This window comes from Epinephelus lanceolatus, chromosome 11, assembly GCF_041903045.1.
Source record: "Epinephelus lanceolatus isolate andai-2023 chromosome 11, ASM4190304v1, whole genome shotgun sequence".
Lineage (NCBI taxonomy): Eukaryota > Metazoa > Chordata > Actinopteri > Perciformes > Serranidae > Epinephelus > Epinephelus lanceolatus.
This window is the reverse complement of record NC_135744.1, coordinates 32,054,246-32,075,036: the sequence shown is the minus strand read 5'-3', so window position 1 is coordinate 32,075,036 and position 20,791 is coordinate 32,054,246. Positions and strand designations below refer to the sequence as shown.

General features: G+C 41.0%; 1 protein-coding gene across 1 annotated transcript; it reads left to right on the top strand.

Annotated features, from left to right (window-relative positions):
• Positions 1-36: 36 nt before the first annotated feature.
• Positions 37-16,355, top strand: LOC117267812 (lissencephaly-1 homolog B). Its single transcript, XM_033643834.2, has 11 exons — positions 37-254; positions 7,041-7,328; positions 8,690-8,774; positions 8,858-8,932; positions 9,292-9,498; positions 11,801-11,969; positions 13,003-13,105; positions 13,346-13,574; positions 14,516-14,617; positions 14,707-14,863; positions 15,040-16,355. Exons 2-11 carry the CDS (start codon positions 7,297-7,299, stop codon positions 15,111-15,113), a joined length of 1,233 nt encoding a protein of 410 aa, XP_033499725.1. The 5' UTR covers positions 37-254; positions 7,041-7,296; the 3' UTR covers positions 15,114-16,355.
• Positions 16,356-20,791: the final 4,436 nt, after the last annotated feature.

Here is a 20,791-nt window from a genome sequence, read left to right as displayed (position 1 = left end):
TGTGTTTTCCCTTTAATTCCATGAGTGAAAGCTGTGCACGCTGCGCGCCTCCGCTCACCTCAACGTGCGCGCAGCCGATGTCCAATCGCGACCGTTAGCTGGGGCCGGGCGAATGCGGTGGTACCAAAGAGGAGAAAAAATCTGACCGACCGTGCCGGGTGATGTGAAAAGTCACAGTACCACCTCAGAACCAGGGCTTACCATCGCAGGCTTAGACCAGTCAAGGGGATACGAGAATGGCCATTTGTCAGAGGGTAAGTTAGCTGTTTTTACACGCGGCTACATTTTTGTTTTGGCACTTGGAAAGACTTGTTATTTTTGACGACGAATTGCCTGCAGTGTCTGCGCTTCCCAGTTCCGATCTCAAAATGGCGGAGAGGCCGAAAGCTAGGCTAAGCTAAGTGGCAAAGTTGACATTCACAGGAGCATCGATTTCGAGAGTGAACATCAAGATAATCCAACGACGATATAATTCAACTATGCTGAATGTAGTTGTCATCTCAAGACCAGTTTGGTGCTTCTAGGTCAAGGCGTGATTTGTATCGAGGCACTTGTTGTGAAACCTAGCTAAACATTCGGCTAACGTTAGCTACGTCTATTTATGGAAGTTCTTTGGGGATGAGCTAACGTGGTACATTAGCCGGCTAAGCTAACTCAGGTGTTGTCAGCTTGCTGCCATATTTTCAACAGCCCGGTGCAAATACTCTGATGTTGCTAACAAATGCATAAATTAAATGCTGACTATTGACCTCATTTATTGTGGAAGCATCGTGATTTTTGTGAATAACATTGTACTACAATGCAAACAGTTAAACCAGGTTTGTCTTGTAACGCAACTGGGGAATAACGTTAGCTCTGTAATTACACTTGGGATACAAATAATTCCACGTTAATTGTAACTGGTAACTGATATTTTATTTTCAGCAAAGGTCTGTGTTGCTCAGCTACTTGTTGGCGTAGACCAACGCCCTTTGTGTGTTTTGGCTGTGTGGTAGTGTAAATCCAGTCTGCTCGAACTGACAGCTCCAGTTAACGTCTACGTTATCGTGCTAAGCTAACGTTAGCTAGAAAGGGCGTTGCTGAGCCACTGCTGCAACTTTGCCCTTGTGGCCATCGAAGCTTGGAAAGACGTCACTCGAGCCATTCTCCAATATATTAAAGCAGTATTTACCCGATTTGGATTGTTTTAATGCATTCTGCATGCGCCCCTAAGGTAATCTACCAAGGTTTGAGGCATCACCATCAGGGTGGAGACTAAACAACGATCTGTACGACATACTGATAATTAAATAGGCTGTACAGATTTTACTTGGAATATACAAAACTGCTTCATGAGCTAAGTTTGCTAGCGAATTGGATGACTAGTGATTGCCCAGTAGCTGCTATTGCACAGCATTAAATATGAGGGCCTATGTCTACAGAAATCGTTATTAACCTTTCAGGCTGCAAAGATCTATCTTTATTTGTAGATATTTTATCTTTATCGATATATATTTTCTCCTGTATCTCTAGGTTTTGACCTATTTCATGCTTTAAGTTCAATAAGATGTTGATAAAAGGGCAGCGAATAATTAATTTCTGCTACATTTCATCCTGCATCCCCATTTAGTATTTTACTTCTCTATATAAGCAGAACTACAATTATAAAAGTGCAATACCTATTAATTTGAAAATAGAAAATTATTGGTATTGTGTTTTGAAATCCTGCCAAAGCGGTTTCAACATTATGTCACTGTCTTGTCACATTGAAATCTTGTATGCTACCTTTGATAACACATGCAGTATGTTCTAGATTAAGGCTGAGTAACTTTTAAACATGAGTGTTTTATTGTTGAGTAGACTGATATCATAATATCTTGCCATGGGGAGACATCATTAGATCAAACAAGTGTAATGAAGTAGTTGAGGCTGCCAATTACCGGGGAAAATAATGATATAATGATGTGCCTTGATGTTTGATTTGTAATCAAATGTTGCCTTTATGGTTCAGTTTGTGCCAGCAGAGACCTGTTTGGCCTGAAGGTCACCCATAAGGAGTGGCATTGTACAACAGCTTGACACAAACAGAGCATGATGACTGAAAGCTGGATGTGCAGCCAGATTTAATGCCTGTGGCTGGTTTCATTGCTTATTTGTTTTGTTAGACTGACTTTAATTCGTTTCTAAATTCAGTGCTACTTCTTTGGTAATCATACCTGCTTTTAGAAGAAATACTGCAATTGGAAACGATTGTAATTCATTAAGGCAATTTTGACTTGAGACTTGATAATCGATTCTTAACAGTGAGTCAGGACATGTATACCTCATGGGCAGGGCAGGAAATAAAGCAGCAACAGTTTTTATTAATTGATGGTTTGAGTCAGTTATCAAGTGAGAATGACAATCTGTTATTGCAGCTTCTCCAGTGTGAGGATTTGCTGATTTTCATTTTTGTTATGTTTTGTTTTGATTTATAAGGTGTCATCGAATCGTGAATAGCTTTGAATTCTGGACTGTTACTGGGACATAACAAAAAATGTGAAGATTTCATTTTTGGCTTTAGGAAGCTGATGGACCTTTTTGACAGTTATAAAATTATTAAAATTATTGATAGATTAAATAAAGATGAAAGCGATCATATCCTGGAGCAGTGTTGCTCCACTTACTTACTCTATTTAACTAACAGTCAAACAACCTAAAGCCATACAGTTTATAATGATATGTAACTCAGAAAGCAAATCTTCACAGTCCACCATCATGATCAGAAATCCTGAGGAGAGCCCTGTAGATGGAGTCAAAATGCCTTCATGTCATATGAGGATCACACCATTATATTTACAAACAAATTTCTGCATAATTTTAGAGAATGTTGCTGCATTTATACAGGATTGATAACTGTTGTTCATGTGGGGGAAGAGTGGTTTCGTCTGTGTCACATCACAGTTGAACATGCTGCTTGTCTGACTGAACAGGGCTCAAAATTTCTGTGCTCTGAGAAAGACAGATGAGGCATTGTTGATGTCATAGTCTGATATTTTATTGTAGCCTACTGGGAGCTTAATCAGGTGATCTGTTCACCTTTTTACAATTTCATCATATCACAGTTTAAACCAAGAACATTTGATGGTTCTTAAGAGAGCAGGTGAGGCATTGAAGTTGTTAGCTGTGTTGTGATTATGAGTGGACGCAGAGACATGGAGGCTGCGCCGTCTCCCAGTGATGCTTATGTTTTCTTCAGTTTCAGGAAATGAAATGTGTTGGTCATGCTGCCTATGCTCTTATTGGCCTTCACATGGACACATGTAGTCTGTCACATTATTGAGATAGGCTTGTTTTCTGTCTTAAATGCATTATTGTGGCTTAAATGTGAATTTGATAATATTTTTCTCCAGGATGCCCCTATCAAGTTTTTTTTTTACCCTAATCTAGTTCAGAGGGCTTAATATTGGGTTTCTGTATCCGATGTGATGCTTTTATTTACCTAAATCATATTACTATAAGAACAGAAAGTTGATTAACAGTCATATTTAGTTTTTGCCCAGCCCTGTTTGGAGGTTGCCATCCCAATATTGGTAGAGTATTTTGCTGAGTGTCAGTGGCTTTTCATCTGCTGTACATAATAGGAACTGCAGGTTTCTACTGGTATTTCCATAGAATGAGTTCCTGTTATACTTTATGTCAGTGTTGTCAAATATATTGATTCGTCAATACATATCGATTCTTAGCATTTCTGTTGGTTTGGTTTCAAGACTCATTTTCCACAGTACTGATACACCAGTACCAGCTGCGCTTTCTTACTCCCTTATTATTTATGTATAGTACAGTCATTTTGCTGTTCTCTGCTACGAACTAAGAAAAGAAAAGTTGTCATTGTCATGATAAAGCCTTGTTAAATTAATCTTTTAATACAAATTTTAAATTGTATGCCCCCAATGTCAATTTTCCCCGTGGTATTAAAATGGAGTTGAATACTGATATTTTTCAAGATACTGTATCAAAGTTAGAAATTCCAGTATCGTGAAAATGCTACTTTATACAGAAGTTCTCTAGCTCAAAAATGAGGACAGAGATGCATCATGTGTTGAATTATTTTTTTTTCTTTTTGAAGAATGATTTGTCATGTACTGCAGAAGAAAAACTGTATTTTCCCTTTGTTACCCTGGTCATGGTCCAGTTCTTGCTGAACGAACTGCTTTATCAGATGACCATACTAGAGATCAAACTGAGGCCCTTCAGGTGGGGGTATACTCTCCCTGCCACTAGGCTATAATTTTATAGCTGCTGTATTTTGGAAACACTTGTCAGGCATTTGTGATTAGTTTTAATCCCATGAAAACCTTAAAACTCTGTGTTGTTATTGGCTATTATAAAGCAGATAAAAATCGGATCCTTTCTTTAATGTACTCTACTATGATTTGTCAATTTCAGCCGACCATTATGCTCTATATGTGAGTGAAAATACAGTTTCTAACTATGAAAGTTATTTGGTGACACTGGCGATAGACTCTCCTGACACTCGGAATGGCAGTACACACCTCTAATATAATTCTTCTCTGTACATTCATGATATAACTACATGGATTTGTTACAATCTGATGCTAACAAAGCTGTTATCTCTCTTCTCTGATTAGCAATGATCAAGGTACAAAAGATTCAGGTGGTAACTTCCCACTTTAGCCAGCACTGATCATTACTTTCACTAGTTGAAATGACATACCATGCTGTTAATGCCATCATGTTAGGCCAAAATTAAACTTGTCTGTTATTGGGTTTGTGTGCTCTCTGCAAGCCGTCTGTACTCAACCAAAGATTGTTAAGAGGTCAAACACTCATCACTCAGTAACACCACAGTGCAAATGTGTGTTTCCATAGTTCCCAACTCTAACACAGAATCTCTATAGCTGATCGTATTACATCAGTTTCTGGAGTTGCATTCTCACAGTTTAATTTTCATTCATATCACATTGACAATAAAAGCTGATTTGCTTTATAATCTTGAACAGGATCTTTGGTGTTTGAATGAAGTAGCCTAACTGCTGTAAAATTAGTTGGGCTGATTATAAAAGGCTACAGCATTTATTTCAGTGTGTCAGATACATTATCAACATGTAGGTAAATGTAAGTGTCAGGTTGGACTGTGTATCAGCAGATCTCCAGTAATAAAGGTTTCAGTACCAGAAGGACTTCACACGGTCATCCCCACTTTAAACTGACTTAAAAGGTTATTTAGTTATCATCGGCAGTTATTTTTCAGAGCTACTGTCTTTCAAAGCCAAACTCCTGACCATCTCATCTGTGATGTTGTCAAAAGGCTTCTTGTGTGACAGAGAGGTGAAATTTCCGACTTAATACTGAAATAATAAAGCTTATCTAGAGGTTGAAGTCCTAAGTCAAAATATTCCACCAGGAAGTGACCACACACAGTGTCTATACATGAGCAGATGCATATTGTATGATAACATTGCAAACCTTTTGGCTTTCCTCTTCCTTTGGTAGAATCTGTGCGCAATTCATTCAGAGCAATCGTTGTATTTTAGGAGGAATGAACTGGGTGTTATGATGATCATGCATGTTGTAAACAAACCCCTCTACATTACATCATTTTGATAAGCCTGATACATAGACGGCACCTTGAACCTTTCCTCTTGATTTATGACTCTGACCATGTTTTCACTGTTGAGCACAGAGCCTAGATAACTGTGCCTTCGTCTTTCAGTGTAATAACTGGACGACTCTTGCAAGACTTGAATATTTTGTACAGACTTAGACCAGGTCTCGCACTGTTACTTGTTAATTATCTATGTTTTCCTTTAAAACATCTCTCTCAAACAGTTGCGTGTGAAGCTCAGCAGTCTCGGGCAGGTGCAGAAGCTACCGAGATTGTCTTGGTTACGTAATAGTTGGGAGGTTGGTCTGTTTGGTCAAATGGCTATTTTTGAACCACGCTGAGAGTGCTGTTCAGCTAAAATCATTAGCTCTGTCCTGTCAGCTCAGTGCGCTCATCATGTTTGCAGGCAGGAGTGAACAGGGTTCTTTCTAGGACACTTCAGATGCGTCCCTGGGTAAATGTTTTGTTGTCTGCTGCGGCTGCCGGGCTTTCACTGAGAGGAACTGCTCAGGTGCTCCTCTGAAGTAGGGAGATACGAGAGGAAAAATTGTAAATGTTATGACCGGTTTCCAATTGAGTATCATTCTTTTGTTTATTTTGTTGAAGGAGTCTTTTGTGTTTGGAATTAGCAGCTGGACACGGACTGTAAAACAGACCAGAACGATGCACCAGACAATATAGACAAGGACGGCTTGCTGTCAAGGTCCTCTCGCTGTGTCGGGGGTTAATCCTGTTAGCCACCGTCCCGTCCCTTCTTTACATTGCATTGTCAGCTGTATGGAGGACTTGTGGTCTCTATCACTTAGAAACACACACACACACACACACACACACACACACTCTAGGTTGTCTGGTCTAGCCGCTAAGCAGCTTAGTGCTATTGTGGCCCCAGGTGCCAGCAGTGTTGAAGCTCAGGAAGTGAGTAGTCTTATTAGCTTTACAATCATCGAATGGGGGTGTTTTGATTTGTCAGCATGTGCTGTTGATGATCTGTGCTCTTTTATTGAGATGGTCATATCGTCCCAAAATTCAGATTAAAAGCATGAACAAGAAAATGTGTTTTAAACTTCTATTGGTATACTTGATGAAGCCTAAAGATTACACCTTTGATACGATAATGAGAACCAAGGATCAGCTGCTAGCCTGCTATCTTAAAAATTGTCTTTTGCTTATGCAACATCCAGAGGTTCAGATCATTTGTGCAGGAGGAAGAGAGTTGGTAGTCCAGTCTTAAGTTGTACATCAAATATTTCTTAATATACATGATACTAAGATAGATGCATCAGTGCATAAATGAACAGGAGGATGACAAAAAGCCTCTAAGACGGCTTTTTTCATACTTCCTAGTATTGTTAATTATACGTTAATCTACGTCTCTATTTTCTGCCTCATCCAGTTGTCATTTTTCCTGTTTTTCTTTTACTCACTTTTCTCTCCCTTCTCTCTTCATCAGGTGCTGGGCACGCCTGATCAGTGAGTAACACTTGGGCCAGTGAATGCTCGTGGAGCTTCGTCCCAACAGTTGATTGACAGCTGCATCTCCAGTTCACCTCCCTCTGCGTGGCACACTTTTCGCCACCCCCCCAGTCTCTGAAGGAAGAACATCACAGAGGGATCGGACACCTACCCACCACAAACTTCCCAGACAGACTCCCTCAGCACCTCACCTCATCTTCACCTCCCCCAAGAGGGAGAGAACAGCAGCCACCATGGTGCTGTCACAGAGACAAAGAGATGAACTGTGAGTGCCTGGATGTAAATATGTGTGTGTGCAGGCTCATTACACATGCAAACAAGAAAAGACATGCAGACGAACACACATGCAGTGCTCATGAAAAAGTGCATGTGCGTTTTAGAGTGTGTTTATAAAGGCTTTTCAGCAATACCTCGAAGTTTGAGAGGCACAGATGTACATCACATGCTTTCCCCTCTTGATAGAAAGCAGTGGAATATGTTTAGCTGTTTGGGCTAGGTCATTCAGAAGAGGATAATGCAGGTGTTGCGCAAAAGTGCATAGCTTTACAAGAATGTGTGATTATTGAGGAAATGTGAAGAGGTGCAAGCTTTTAGGTGCTTCATTTGATAGCTACTTAGTAAATATTTCATAACCCACATGACAGGGCAAAGTAGTGAGGGGGATGGGGAAGGAGGAGAAACTTAAAATGATGGCTGGTTAATGTGAGAGGCTCTGTGCCTGGCTGATTGTACGGTATGCACCACAGTTCACTACACCGCAGTGCAGACAGCACAAAACATCAGATATTTCACGATATTATCATGAAGGTTACCCCTGTTGCCTAAAAAGATCTGGACGGCTTATTGTCTGATGAGTTTTAAAAAGGATTTGATTGGGAAAATTAAGGGAAATCCTGCTGCCAGTGCCACCCTAATGTTCAAAGTCTATAACAGACAGGACTACAATTATCAGACATTCAAAGTGGCCTTGAGGCTGCAGCCTAAATTTAGCACAGTTACTCATGAAATATTCACTCTTCATCTCGTACAAGAGCTGTCCCGGTCATTTATTTAACTCTGTGTGTACGTCTTTGTGTATTTGTGTGTAAGTCCATACGTGTGTTTTAAATTTTTCTTTCCATGTGCTTGTGGCTGCCCTGTCCTTTCATCGTCCACACTCTCTCTTTGTGGCAGTCTTTGGTTTCCATAGCAGCACAAAACACAGTTTCCCAGTGATTCGGTCCTCATGTTTCGTTTTCTTCACTGACGGATTGTGATTTTTTTTTTTATGGCACTTACTCAAATTTGCTGACATTTGAGGTGGAACTGTGAAATTTGAATCCCATTGCTCCCATCTGTTAGACAGGGTGTGGTCTCCTCTCTTTAAGGAGGAACCAGCATTTCTGTTAAGGTGGAGCTGATATCTAATAAATGACATTCCCACTTTGACTTAATTGACATGTAATCAGTTCATCACAAATTTGGGCCTAATCAAATGAAATTACAGTTATACTGACCACTTATTGACAGATATATTGACAGAGGTTGTATGCTACCATCTGTGAGGACCAAACCTGTGATTAATGTCGAGGTAACACTTGAAATCTTTTAAAAAAAAAAAATCTGTTTAATTCCACTTTTTGTCAGAAACCGAGCTATAGCTGACTATCTCCGTTCCAATGGATATGAGGAGGCCTATTCCACCTTCAAGAAAGAGGCAGAGATAGATATGGTAAGATGAGACCGGTGCACACAAATGTCAAAAAAAAGAATATGGACCCCTTTCTCAGTGTCTTGTCTTTTCTCCATTCATAGAATGAAGAGGTAGATAAAAAGTATGCAGGGCTTTTGGAAAAGAAATGGACTTCAGTCATCAGATTACAGAAGAAGGTAAGGCTTGTCTGGTGCTTGCTCATAGTGTATTTTAAATTTGCCTGGGATGTTTGATAAATGCTGAACATTTCACATGTGTCAGGCAGACTAATTTTGTTGGCGTGTAGGTGTCATATAGACAATAACCTGTAAAAGTGCACCTAATGAATGGTCCAGTTCCAAAAATAGCTGCAGATATTTTAATCTTTGGGTGGCTGCCATAAATACATGAATGAGGGGGAAACCCTGTAAAAGTAGATACAAAAACACCTTTATATCAGCTTTTTAGAAAGCTAAGCTGCCAGATGGACGGCATGATAACATAAAATTGTTACCTGTCTTCTGACTCTTCTTCTTAACTTCCCGGTCTGCCTCAGGTGATGGAGCTGGAGTCAAAGTTGAATGAGGCGAAGGAGGAGATGACACATGGAGGACCTGTGGGTCAGAAGAGAGACCCCAAGGAGTGGATCCCCCGTCCTCCAGAGCGATATGCCCTGAGCGGGCACCGCGCTCCGGTCACACGTGTTATATTCCACCCTGTCTTCTCTGTCATGGTCACAGCCTCCGAGGATGCTACCATCAAGGTGTGTGTGTGTGTGTTTATAAACAGGGTTTACGCACTAAGATGTCAGTTTATACAGCCAGCTACGTCTGATGCAATCCAATACAACATCCCTGCCACAAATCTTCACTTTATACATCGTATCATATTCATTTTTGTCCATCTGATTAAATACAGTTGACATCACTGCAGCCTCTAGAAGGATCAATATCTTTTTGACAGTTTCCACAGACACAGGAGTGTATTGTGGGGCTTTTTTTTAGGGATGCACCGAAATGAAAATTTGTGGCTGAAGCCGAATAATATTAAGCGCTTGGCTGAATACCGAATATGGTTGTTTAGTTTTTCATTTTCGTTTTTGCAGATGAACCACCTCCAGATTAGTGTCGTCACAGTACCAAAATTGGGACCCACTGTGCGATACCAATGAAAATATCATGGTTCTGAGTAGTATCACGATACCACAGCGAAAATGAGGCAGATGTGCCTTTTGTCATTTATAAATAGATAAATCACTTTTCTATTATAGGCTAAATCAATGATATTTCAATGGAATAAATTACTTACTGACTTATTCATACTTCAAAAACACCATCAATCAGTGATGAACATAGGGGGGATCAAAATAAAATAAATAAATATAATAAGAATCAACCAGCCACCCTCCTCCCCTGACAAGTTCCTTCATAAGTAAAGAACAGTCCCTAAAGTGTGGTGAGGTTTGTGGGCCGTGAACAGCTCGTTTCTCCTCTGACACATCACGTACGGTCTGTGTTCGGCTGGCTCGGCTGTTCAGGTACTTCTGGGCAGTCCACACGCCAACAAGAGGATATTATTGGAGCCGACTTCTCTGTCGCCGGTAAGCCGATGGCCACCGTAATTGACAGGAATACATTACTGTCTGTGTCTGTGACCCCCGTTCAACCCACAATCGGTGGGATTCGCCTTTTGTTTCTGCTGGTGGTTGAAATCTGTAGGCTGCTTGCACAGCGTGCTGAATGATTTAAGCCTATTTTGCTCGCTCAAAACTATTTTTAGTTGCAAATGCGAGTGCCGTGACGGACGGATCGCCACACTGCCGACATTTTACTCGTCCCGTCACAGCACGCTGTTTGATTGCGTTATCAAAACACACCACTATTATTCGGCCTTGCTTTTAACTTATTCCACCAAATACCGAATGTGTGTTTTTTTGCAATATTCGGCCGAATATATTCGGTTACCGAATAGTCGGTGCATCCCTACTTTTTTTATTAGATTGTGAAGAGAAACAGAGACACAAGTTTAAGAAAACTAAGGGGGCAGCACAGTCTTGACCTACTATAACAGTGCTCTAAAACATCTGTCAATGTTGAGAAGCAACAGCATCATTACATTAATGTATTATACATCAATTTATCCATTAAGAGGTCCCATGTGTACTCCCTGGAGCTATCAAACCCCTTTTGCTTTTCTTGTGTTCACATAATGTAATATCTTTGACATGTCGTTTCTAGGGGGTTCACTGCTTTGAAAATGTGTCTCTAGCAGGAATATTAAATCGATGGCCGCGTGCAGCAGAATTTAGAAGCTAAATCAGAGAGCGTTTCAGCACGCCACAACATAGCCTCTGCAGCTCTGACCCTTCAGATCAAAGCTGTACTGCAGATCTGAGGCTGCTCTCCCTTTTTATCCTCAGTGCTTTTGCTTCAACACGCTTTTCACCCCCTCTGCCTCCTCCCTTTATTCTCCTCCTCCCTCCCTCCCTCCCTCTCCGCTTCCTTTCCTTCCTCACTGTTTCTTTTTTCTGCTTTGTCACTGCTCATCTATGTGGAGATGGGCTGATGCTCGTGTTGTCAGAGGCAACACTCCCAGAGCAGAGCACCTTGGGAAACATGCAAATCTCTTTCTCTTTTAACTCATCCTTCTTCTCTCCTTATCAGCCCTTTTATTGATTAAACACTGTCAGCAGATTGTTTAATTTGTACAACCTGATTTTATTTGAAAGGAGATTCTCAACAATTTAAACTTTGTTTAAACAGTTTAACCTACATGTCTTTAATGTCACAACACATTATTTAACCTGCACCCCATCCTGCCTGCTGAATGTGGGAAATAAAAGTAATCTGATTTTACAGTCATAATAACGTGACCCTTAAAAGGACGTGAATATGTCAATATAGGAATTTTTGCTGTTAGGCTACTAGACTTCATTAAGTTGACCAAAATCAGCAATGTTGTAGTCACATTTGATTTTGAGTCAAGATAAACATCTGTGTTTGATAATTAGGTCAGACTGAATTGCCTCCCTGACTGACTAGTGCTTTCTGTGTCTGTGATTTTAGGTGTGGGACTATGAGGCAGGAGACTTTGAGCGAACCCTGAAGGGCCACACAGACTCTGTGCAGGACATCTCCTTTGACCAGACAGGAAAGCTTCTGGCTTCCTGTTCAGCTGACATGAGCATCAAACTTTGGGACTTTCAGGGGTTCGAGTGCATCCGAACAATGCATGGTAAGAGATATTTCCAGAGATAACATTAGTTACAGCACAAGAGCACCTGTGTAGTGAATACACAAAACAACTTATGCTATATGCAGTCTTATTTAGAAATATTACAATTTCTTAAGTACTTAATTATTTTTTTATATGGTCTATTTATGCTAAATAAATGTGTTTATAAATGGATGCAGGAAATTAATATAATTGGGTTCACAAGTATTTTAGTTTGTAGAGACTGTTTCAGTGCTACAGGCCTGCAGATTTATCAGGGGCTCATGATAAGAGGATTCACAATAAAATTAGGGAAAACATCTATGTAGCTGCTAGGATTAGGTGTATATATATATTTTTTTCCTGATGCCAGTGTTAAAATAATACTTTTAAACAGTTCTGGATGGTGTCAGATTTAATAATGATTAACGATACCACCTCACATTAAGTGAGCCTTGTCAGTTTCCATTGGGAGACTATCTTCACTTGCTAACGTCGGGGCTAACCCCCTTCACTTTAATCAGGAAGTAACAAGCAAGAGAGGGGAACTTGGCTTGGGTCTTGAGGAGTTGTAGCATTTATTCACTGACAATTCGCCTAAACTCTACACACATTGCACTGCTACAATTGGTTTCATACTCTCTGCTCAGGTCGCCGCCGTGTCACTGTCACGCATCACCATCACACACTTGCTTTCTCTCTCTTTCAACTGCACACTTGCTATGCACACAATCTGGCTCCAAAATCTGTGTTGTGATTCGGTCCAGTAGGCACTGGTCATATAGGAACTGGTGCCGTAGTGGTGCTGGGTTTCGGTCCCCAAACCTATAAGCTACATTTCAGTGGAAATGAGTTTAAATGACTTTTCTGATTGTGGGTTTTAGTCATTTTTAGAAACTGAACACCAAGTGTTTTCTAATGAAGGGTTAGCTTTATTTTAGAAATCTCAAATGCTTTTGGGCACTGTGACTTTGGGCACATCTGGCTTGGTGGTTTAAGTATTGACATGAACTCAGACCATTTACACAACTGAACTCTTGACTGTGTCGTCCAGGCCACGATCACAACGTGTCGTCTGTAGCCATCATGCCAAATGGTGACCACATAGTGTCTGCCTCCAGAGACAAGACCATCAAGATGTGGGAGGTGGCCACTGGGTAAGTGAGGGAGAGTCGTTTCAACTCTTACAGCCACAAGCTCTTAAAGACATTTGGATTCATGTAATTTTACATTTTAGCATGTTTTTTCTTTGTTTTCCATACTCTAATATCTGTATCTTCCATCCTCCTTCCCATTGTCTTAGTTTAATCCCTGATAATATTTCATTGTTCATGATTAATTTATGCTAAAAGCAGCTCTTTCATGATTTAATTCAATTCCAATGTGTCCATCTACAGGTACTGTGTGAAGACATTTACAGGGCACAGGGAGTGGGTGAGGATGGTGCGTCCCAACCAGGACGGTTCGTTGATCGCCAGTTGCTCCAACGACCAGACGGTGCGTGTCTGGGTGGTCGCCTCGAAGGAGTGCAAAGCTGAGTTGCGGGAGCATGAACATGTGGTAGAGTGTATCGCTTGGGCCCCTGACAGTGCTCACCCCACCATCCTGGAGGCCACAGGCTCAGAGGTATGTACAGCTGCTGCAGGATCTACTTTTACCTACAGAGGATGTTCGTGTATATTTGGGTTCAGCCGGAGGGTTTCCCACAATTGTGTAGAGCAAAGGCGAACCATGTGTGCTGAAGTAATGACTTCCTCATAAGACATTAATGCACTTTTATTAAACTGCAACAGAAAAAGCACTATTTCAATGAAGCCAGTGAGCCTTTTGTGAAGATGGTAATCTTAACTAGTAATTTAGTTTGTCACCAATGATTAGATGCAGTCAGGGGCTTTCAAACTTAGCTCAGCAGATTACAGTGATTGGTCAGGTTTTCACGTCATGTTTGTTTGCTCTGCAATAATTAAAACCGAACCTGGCAAAGTTGGGGAAAAAGACGTTTTTACTGTCTGGAAATTCGGAGGCAAACTAATCTGTTTGTTACTAACAGCTGATGTGTGAAGAAGAATTAAATATACTTATATTTACCTTATGTGAGCTTTTTAATAACATCACATTTACATATCTGCATCTATGTTTATAGCCCAGTCTGTTCACATGCTAACGGCCCTGTGAGGCTGTTCTTAGCTTTTAGCTTATAGCACCTTTTGTGCCATGAGCTGAAAGCTAATGTCAGTATGCTAACATGCTTTTCAGCAGGTATAATGTTTACCATCTTCACTATCTTTTAGTTTGTTGGCATGCTAATGTTTGCTAATTAGCAGTAAACCTCAAAGCACAGCTGAGGCTGATGGTAATGTGATTCGTTTTGTAATTATTTAGTTACAAAGTAAAGTATTTTACAAAGTAAGATTTGAATGTGATATTGGTGCTACATTAAAAGTCAGAATTAATTCAGACCGACTGGCATTGCCACGCCTCTAGAGTATGAAAATAACTAAACTGCTGTATTGTCTTTTATGTAGTCAGTTGGTTTCTTACATCTTCCCTGTGTCTCTGTTTTGCAGAGCAAGAAGAGTGGAAAATCTGGCCCCTTCCTTCTCTCTGGATCCAGAGATAAAACAATCAAGATGTGGGATGTCAGCATTGGCATCTGCCTTATGACTCTGGTGAGCAGTCTCAGTGATGATTTCTATGCCTGTCTCTGTTGCTGCTTATGAATGAGGGGAGTGGTGGGTAATTATTCTTGTCTCTCCAGGTGGGACACGACAACTGGGTGCGTGGGGTATTGTTTCATCCTGGAGGAAGATTCATAGTGAGCTGTGCTGATGACAAAACCATTAGGATCTGGGACTACAAGAACAAACGCTGCATGAAGACCCTGTGTGCCCATGAACACTTTGTTACCTCTCTGGGTAAGACACAGTGATTATTGAGATTAATAGCATTTAACATTAACCTGCTCTGAACTTAAACCCACGCTGAGAAGCTCACTTTGTACATCCCATTTAACTAATTTCAACCGTGTGGTTTAAATTATCGAGCTTATCTGTAATGGAGTGTACCTGAACAAATGTTTTCTCTCTTGCAGATTTCCACAAGACTGCTCCCTACGTGGTGACAGGCAGCGTCGATCAGACAGTCAAAGTCTGGGAGTGCCGCTGAGACTGCCTCCATCTCTTACCCTGTCCTGTCCTGACTTACCCCCCCCCCCCCAAGCCCACTCTACCCCACCCCTCTCCTGCACCTCAGCCCTCTTCCCTCTATCCTAACACCCAGCCCAGCCCTTCACCTCTCGCACTCCAAACCATAGTTGACCATGGCGCTTTACCTTCTCCCCCGTCCACTCCCCTCTCCCTCCCTCCTCCCCTACATCGGTCCAGCCCTATTAAGATGACTATTGTCCTTTTATGTAAATTATTCTGGATGTAGGGTACGCTTAATAAATGTCACGCAATCTCTGACACATAAACACACTCAAAAGATAAGAAGTATTCCTTGCATGGTGAATCAAACAAAAAAAAATTGTATACTGTTAAATTTGCCGAATTTGCATACTGTTGTCATGACTTCCTGTCAGGTCAAAGGGTGAATATCCTTGTGTGCTGGCGCAGGTGGATTCCAGTTAACTGACAGTGCACGAAAACCAATGGCACCCCTTGTTGAGGGGGTTTAGGTTTTGTTTTGTTTAGTTTTACTCCATGCCTCCATTGTTGTGGTCTGTCACTGCGTGGATGGTGATAGAGAAGGTGTGAGGGAAGTAAGCATAAAAGAGAATGAGTGGAAGCTGTCCAGGAGAAGATGAAAACAAGTGGAAGAAAAGATTAAGCAAGATGCAGCTCCCTAGTTGAATCACATGAGGTTCTGTGGGCGAGTGCACGTGTACATGTGTGTATACATTGTGTGAGTGTGTGTGTGTTTGTATATTACGACAGGAGAATCTCTCCACCGTCTCTGCTCTGATGGTCAGAGGAGAGAGAGGAGGCAAGGCTTCTCACCCACTGTGTTCATTCATACTACTTCATCTCTTTTAACAAACTTGCTTTCTAGTAGACACTCACAGGACCTTAATGATCCCTACGCTGCTGAGAGCACAGGCACACGCCCCATAGCAAAAGTGTGTTGTACAGAGGAAAAAGTCTGCTCACCTTTTATGAGGTTTGTGTGTGTGTATGTCGCCCCAGAGAAATCGCCCAGTGCCCTCTTGCTCGCTATCTCTGCCTTGTTAACCCATTGAGGGCTCCCTCACACGGGATTTTCATTCTGCTTTCTGTGGTCTCACTGCTCTCTTTACACACACATACACATACACTCACAAATGCACATACACGCACAGTAAAAGTTGTGTATCAATATATCTGGATGTCATTGTTTGCAACATAATGAAATAAAATTCTGTAAATATAAGTGATCTGTTTGTCTGCTTTCTTTGAGGAAAGGTGGTGAGATGCAGGAAAACTTCAGGGAGTCTGACAGTTTACCACGGCAAAGTTTCATAGAGAGGTCGGATACCGCAGCACACCTCCCAGTTCATCTCATGTTAAATACATCAAGTGCACCTACGCCTGCAAGGGCTGTGTAACCACGGAAACCAGAGTATCTGCAGGTTATTTAAAAAGTCTTAATGTCTTAAATATAATTATATAAACAGTAGCCCTTAAATTGGCGTACATTTAGATTTATGAAGTTCTAATTGCCACAAATGTTTCATCTAATTTGATTTATCCATCTTTCAACTTATGTTTGTTAAAATGAGTCAAGCTCCTCTACATTGAAGTCCACATCTCTGATGTTACAAATGATTTAACCTACCACTGAACCTCATACTGCCTTTTACTTTATACTTGCACTTACCTGTTGGCAACATGTAGATTGACCTAACTCACTCTAATAACCATACACCCTACATAAAACCCACCTCTGCACAGAACTAAATAGACACACCACTTACCTGCAATACAGATTAAGAAAACAGTTTGGTTAAAATTTATCTTGAAAGGGTCATGATAAGCATTGCATTTAAGTGTCACATGCCTGTAGATGCAGTGGACATAGAAATCAAGCAAACTTTCTATATCTAAAAAAAATGTATCTAAATACATTTTTTATTCTTACTAGGACACATTTAATTGCCACTCTGATATGGTATGCTTTTCTGTTTTTCTTTAGCTGTAAGCATATTCTCAAGCATTACTGTCACTGTAAAGACTCTTTGGTTGCGGTGCTGTGACAGGTAATGATACTAAATGTTGCCATTCTGGTTCATTCAGGCCAGTGAAGACCAATGACAGCCTGTAGCCTACAAACTTAAGTGTTGAATTTAATAAAACAGTCGGGTCTGACAGTGTAAAATCAAAATAATGTGGGTCACAAGACAAAAACTAAAAAAACTGCTGCTCTAGATACGGAATATAATTTATGTAAAACTATCAGGCTGTGGAGCTACGCTGTGGCCTCTTGGCATCTTTGGGTAACTTTAGTGTGAGTAGGGTCAGAGGCTGACTCACTCTTACTGATTCAGATAAAGGAAGAACAGATCAGTCCTGACCTAGTAGTATTTTTTTTAAATGAAAGATGAGTGGGGGATAGACAGGTGTGGTGCCAGGACTTAAAATGTCAAGTGTAATATGGGGAGAACAGTGTAATAAGTTTTGACATTTATTCCTCAGGTACAGCCCAGTTACTTACTACTATAGCTCACACTGGAGAGGCAAAGACATCAGGAGGCAACAGGGACGGTTCAGCCCCCCTTATCAATTATGTACAGTACCCCAGCCTAATTCTGAGCTCGCGCACACACCTGCTCACTCACCCACACAGCAATTACTCTCTCCCTGTGCTCGGTAGTATCCTGGCAACAGTTGCCAGGATGGCAAGCTTGCAAGCACCACACCTTGCTCTGTCCTGCAGGTTCTTTGAGGGTGGAGAAACGGGGAGTGGTGCAGTAAAGCGCATTGGCAAATGCAGGTGCCAAAAAGGAGTCCAAGGTACAACACAAGGTTCATGTAGTAAAAGGACGTTGGCAATGGGTGCACAGTACGATGGAGTGAAAGCTGTGTGCTAAATGTGTGTGCAGAGATGTGAGAAGTGGCTTCATGGGACTTGATGAAAGGATAATAAACCTGTCTCAGTCTGAAACTCCTGTTTCTCAACAGAGGCAGTGGAGTAGAAACATTGGCCTACATCCACCAGCCACCACTCTCTCATGCCTTGCACACACTTTTCCCCTCATGTAAGCTAGAGACATCAAAACAGGGCAGAAACAGAGGAAGCTCACTTTCTTGTTTTTATCTCTTCTAGGTCACCCATTTCTCCCCATCTGACAAAACTATCACTGATTCAGATTTATAGCAAAGAAGGTGAAAGGAGCAGCAGGGAGGTATGAGCCAGCATTGATTCCCGATAAGCTTGGCATGATATGGAAGTGTCGAGAGATTTCAAGGTCAGTGTGAACAACAGGCCTGTCTCTGTGAGATGCAGCACTATTGATTCTCTCAGAGGTGATTGAACTATTTCACATAGCAGGTTGGATTTTCTTTATTAACATATCCAAACATACTAGTAGTTTCAAGTGCAGACCGAGGCACAGATGACTGCAGGGCCTGCGTTGATATATAGGTTTGTGTGTCATCCCAGTATAGCTTACGTGAGTCCCACTATAGTTTACGTGACCAGTGTTCTAATCCCTGCAAAGCCTGAGGAGGACGATGGGATGAGGTGCTCTGGATGAGATATGTTACAGGATGTGGCGCTCTCTAGTGGTAGCTTGTGTTGAGAGGTCCATGTCCCTATAAGGAAAAAAACACTGCCACTTTCTTGCATTGAGTTCAAGTTGGCAGTGGTCACATGGGTGTCATGGAAAAGATACTATAACTGACCATCTTCTTTTTTCAGAGGAGAAACATTCATCATGACTTCACAATGACTTAAAGATCGAATAAAAAACTCAGTTCTGTTTGATGCAAGTCATGTTTTCCAAGTTAAGGATTGGGGTTGTAATTTAGGATCTGATCATGCGTTAATATCCAAGAGGTTTATATAACTTTTCACCCATGGAAACTGAACAAAGAATCAGACATTGTACACCACCTTTGTTGAAGTTTAGTGTTTGGGTTATGGAAATAAGTTTTGATTGTAAATTACATGTGCATGAGAAATGTTAGAACCACCTGCTATTGACAGACACTGAAACAAATCCTCAAGTCTTTACTTTAATCACAGCCAAACAGTGATGTCTGTGATTCACACACTCTTTGCTAAGTCCATTTGATCTTTGAACACTTTCCCTGTGTAAAGTCTCCTGTGTTGCACAGCTTCCTCTTTGTCTCTGCTCTGTAGATCCAATAGTGATGCAGCACTTCTAACTGGGTCAGCCCCGTCCCAGCTTCACATCCCTCCCGCCCTCTGTGTCTCTCCAAGCCAACCCCCTCATCCTCCTCCCTTTTTTCCCCTCTATATACGCATAACATCCGTAAAGACTTTTTTTTCGTGCAGCTCATGTGCTTACCATGTGCAGCAGCTCTCCCTTCCCTATTCTCTCCCTCCTCCCCCTTTCCTGCCTGATTCATTTTCTGTCATCCATCCTGCCATACAGCCTGTTGCAAAATGACTCACACCCCCCCTCACACCCACACATGCATTTGTTTCCCATTATTGGAAGTTTTAGGATTTTTTTCCCCAGGCGAACTGGACAAGATAATATGTGGCCTGATAGTCAACATAGTATTGGTGTTAGTAGGTTTGTATGTGCAGGCAAGGCGCATGGCGTGGAGGAGGCAGCTCTTATGTACCCCTGGGCTGCTGCTTTGATTGGCTGAGAGAGTGAGACCCTGTGATGTGGTAAAGGATATATATGACTGAGCGGCATCCAATCAAAGACTGTTACCATGCAGCAACGCACACACCACATACATGCATCTGTATACAGTATATAGACAGGCACAACACTGTAATATAAACCATTAATCATAACACTAAAATAAGATTTACTTTTCCCCAGAGGGAGATATACTGCATAATCCAGCACAGCTGTCACATGTTACATATGATCAAATAACACAACATATCCAACATAAGTCACAGCATTAAAGACACAAAATGCAACAGAAGAAGTACCACATGGAAATAATGAGCAACTGCGGAGAAGGAGAAAATCCTTGTGATGCAACATATTTTTCCATGCATGAGATAAACAGTGGGTGTGAAATGAAAAAAATCTGGAAAAGAGGCGGTTAACTGGCAACAAGGGAAGTTTTTTTTTATTAAAAAAAGAACAAAATGAACACTGATGAAATAATTAATAAAAAAACAACTCTGTAGACACATTTTTGTGAAAGACTAGAATTATCAGGTAATAAATTGATCAGACATGTCCTTAAGGTCTTTTTGCTGCTGCTTGATATTATAAATTATTTTTTCTGTGGAAAAGAAAATTGCTTATAGGTCCCGTCCCCCCCCCCCCCCCCCCCCACAAAGTGACACAAAGTGACAATGTTACAATTAGGGGAAACAAAAAATATAAATTACAGTAGCCTACATCACATAATAGTTGTTCATCTAAATGTTAACCTCAGTATGGACCTCCAAAACACAACAATTACACAAAAATTACTGTCTTGTCATTATCCCACACACCATCTTAATTGTAAATATGCAATACCTATGGTGTATAATTAATCCTCATATGTATTTATTTGGTAAAAACCTTTTAATTTAGTATTACTGATTAGGATTTGAGGCTTAAACATCAGGATATTTGATAATAATCATATTAATAGTACATTCTGGTCAGCCGCCTCTCATCACTGCTCACCCACAGACACTACAGTAAACTCCGCCCCTTG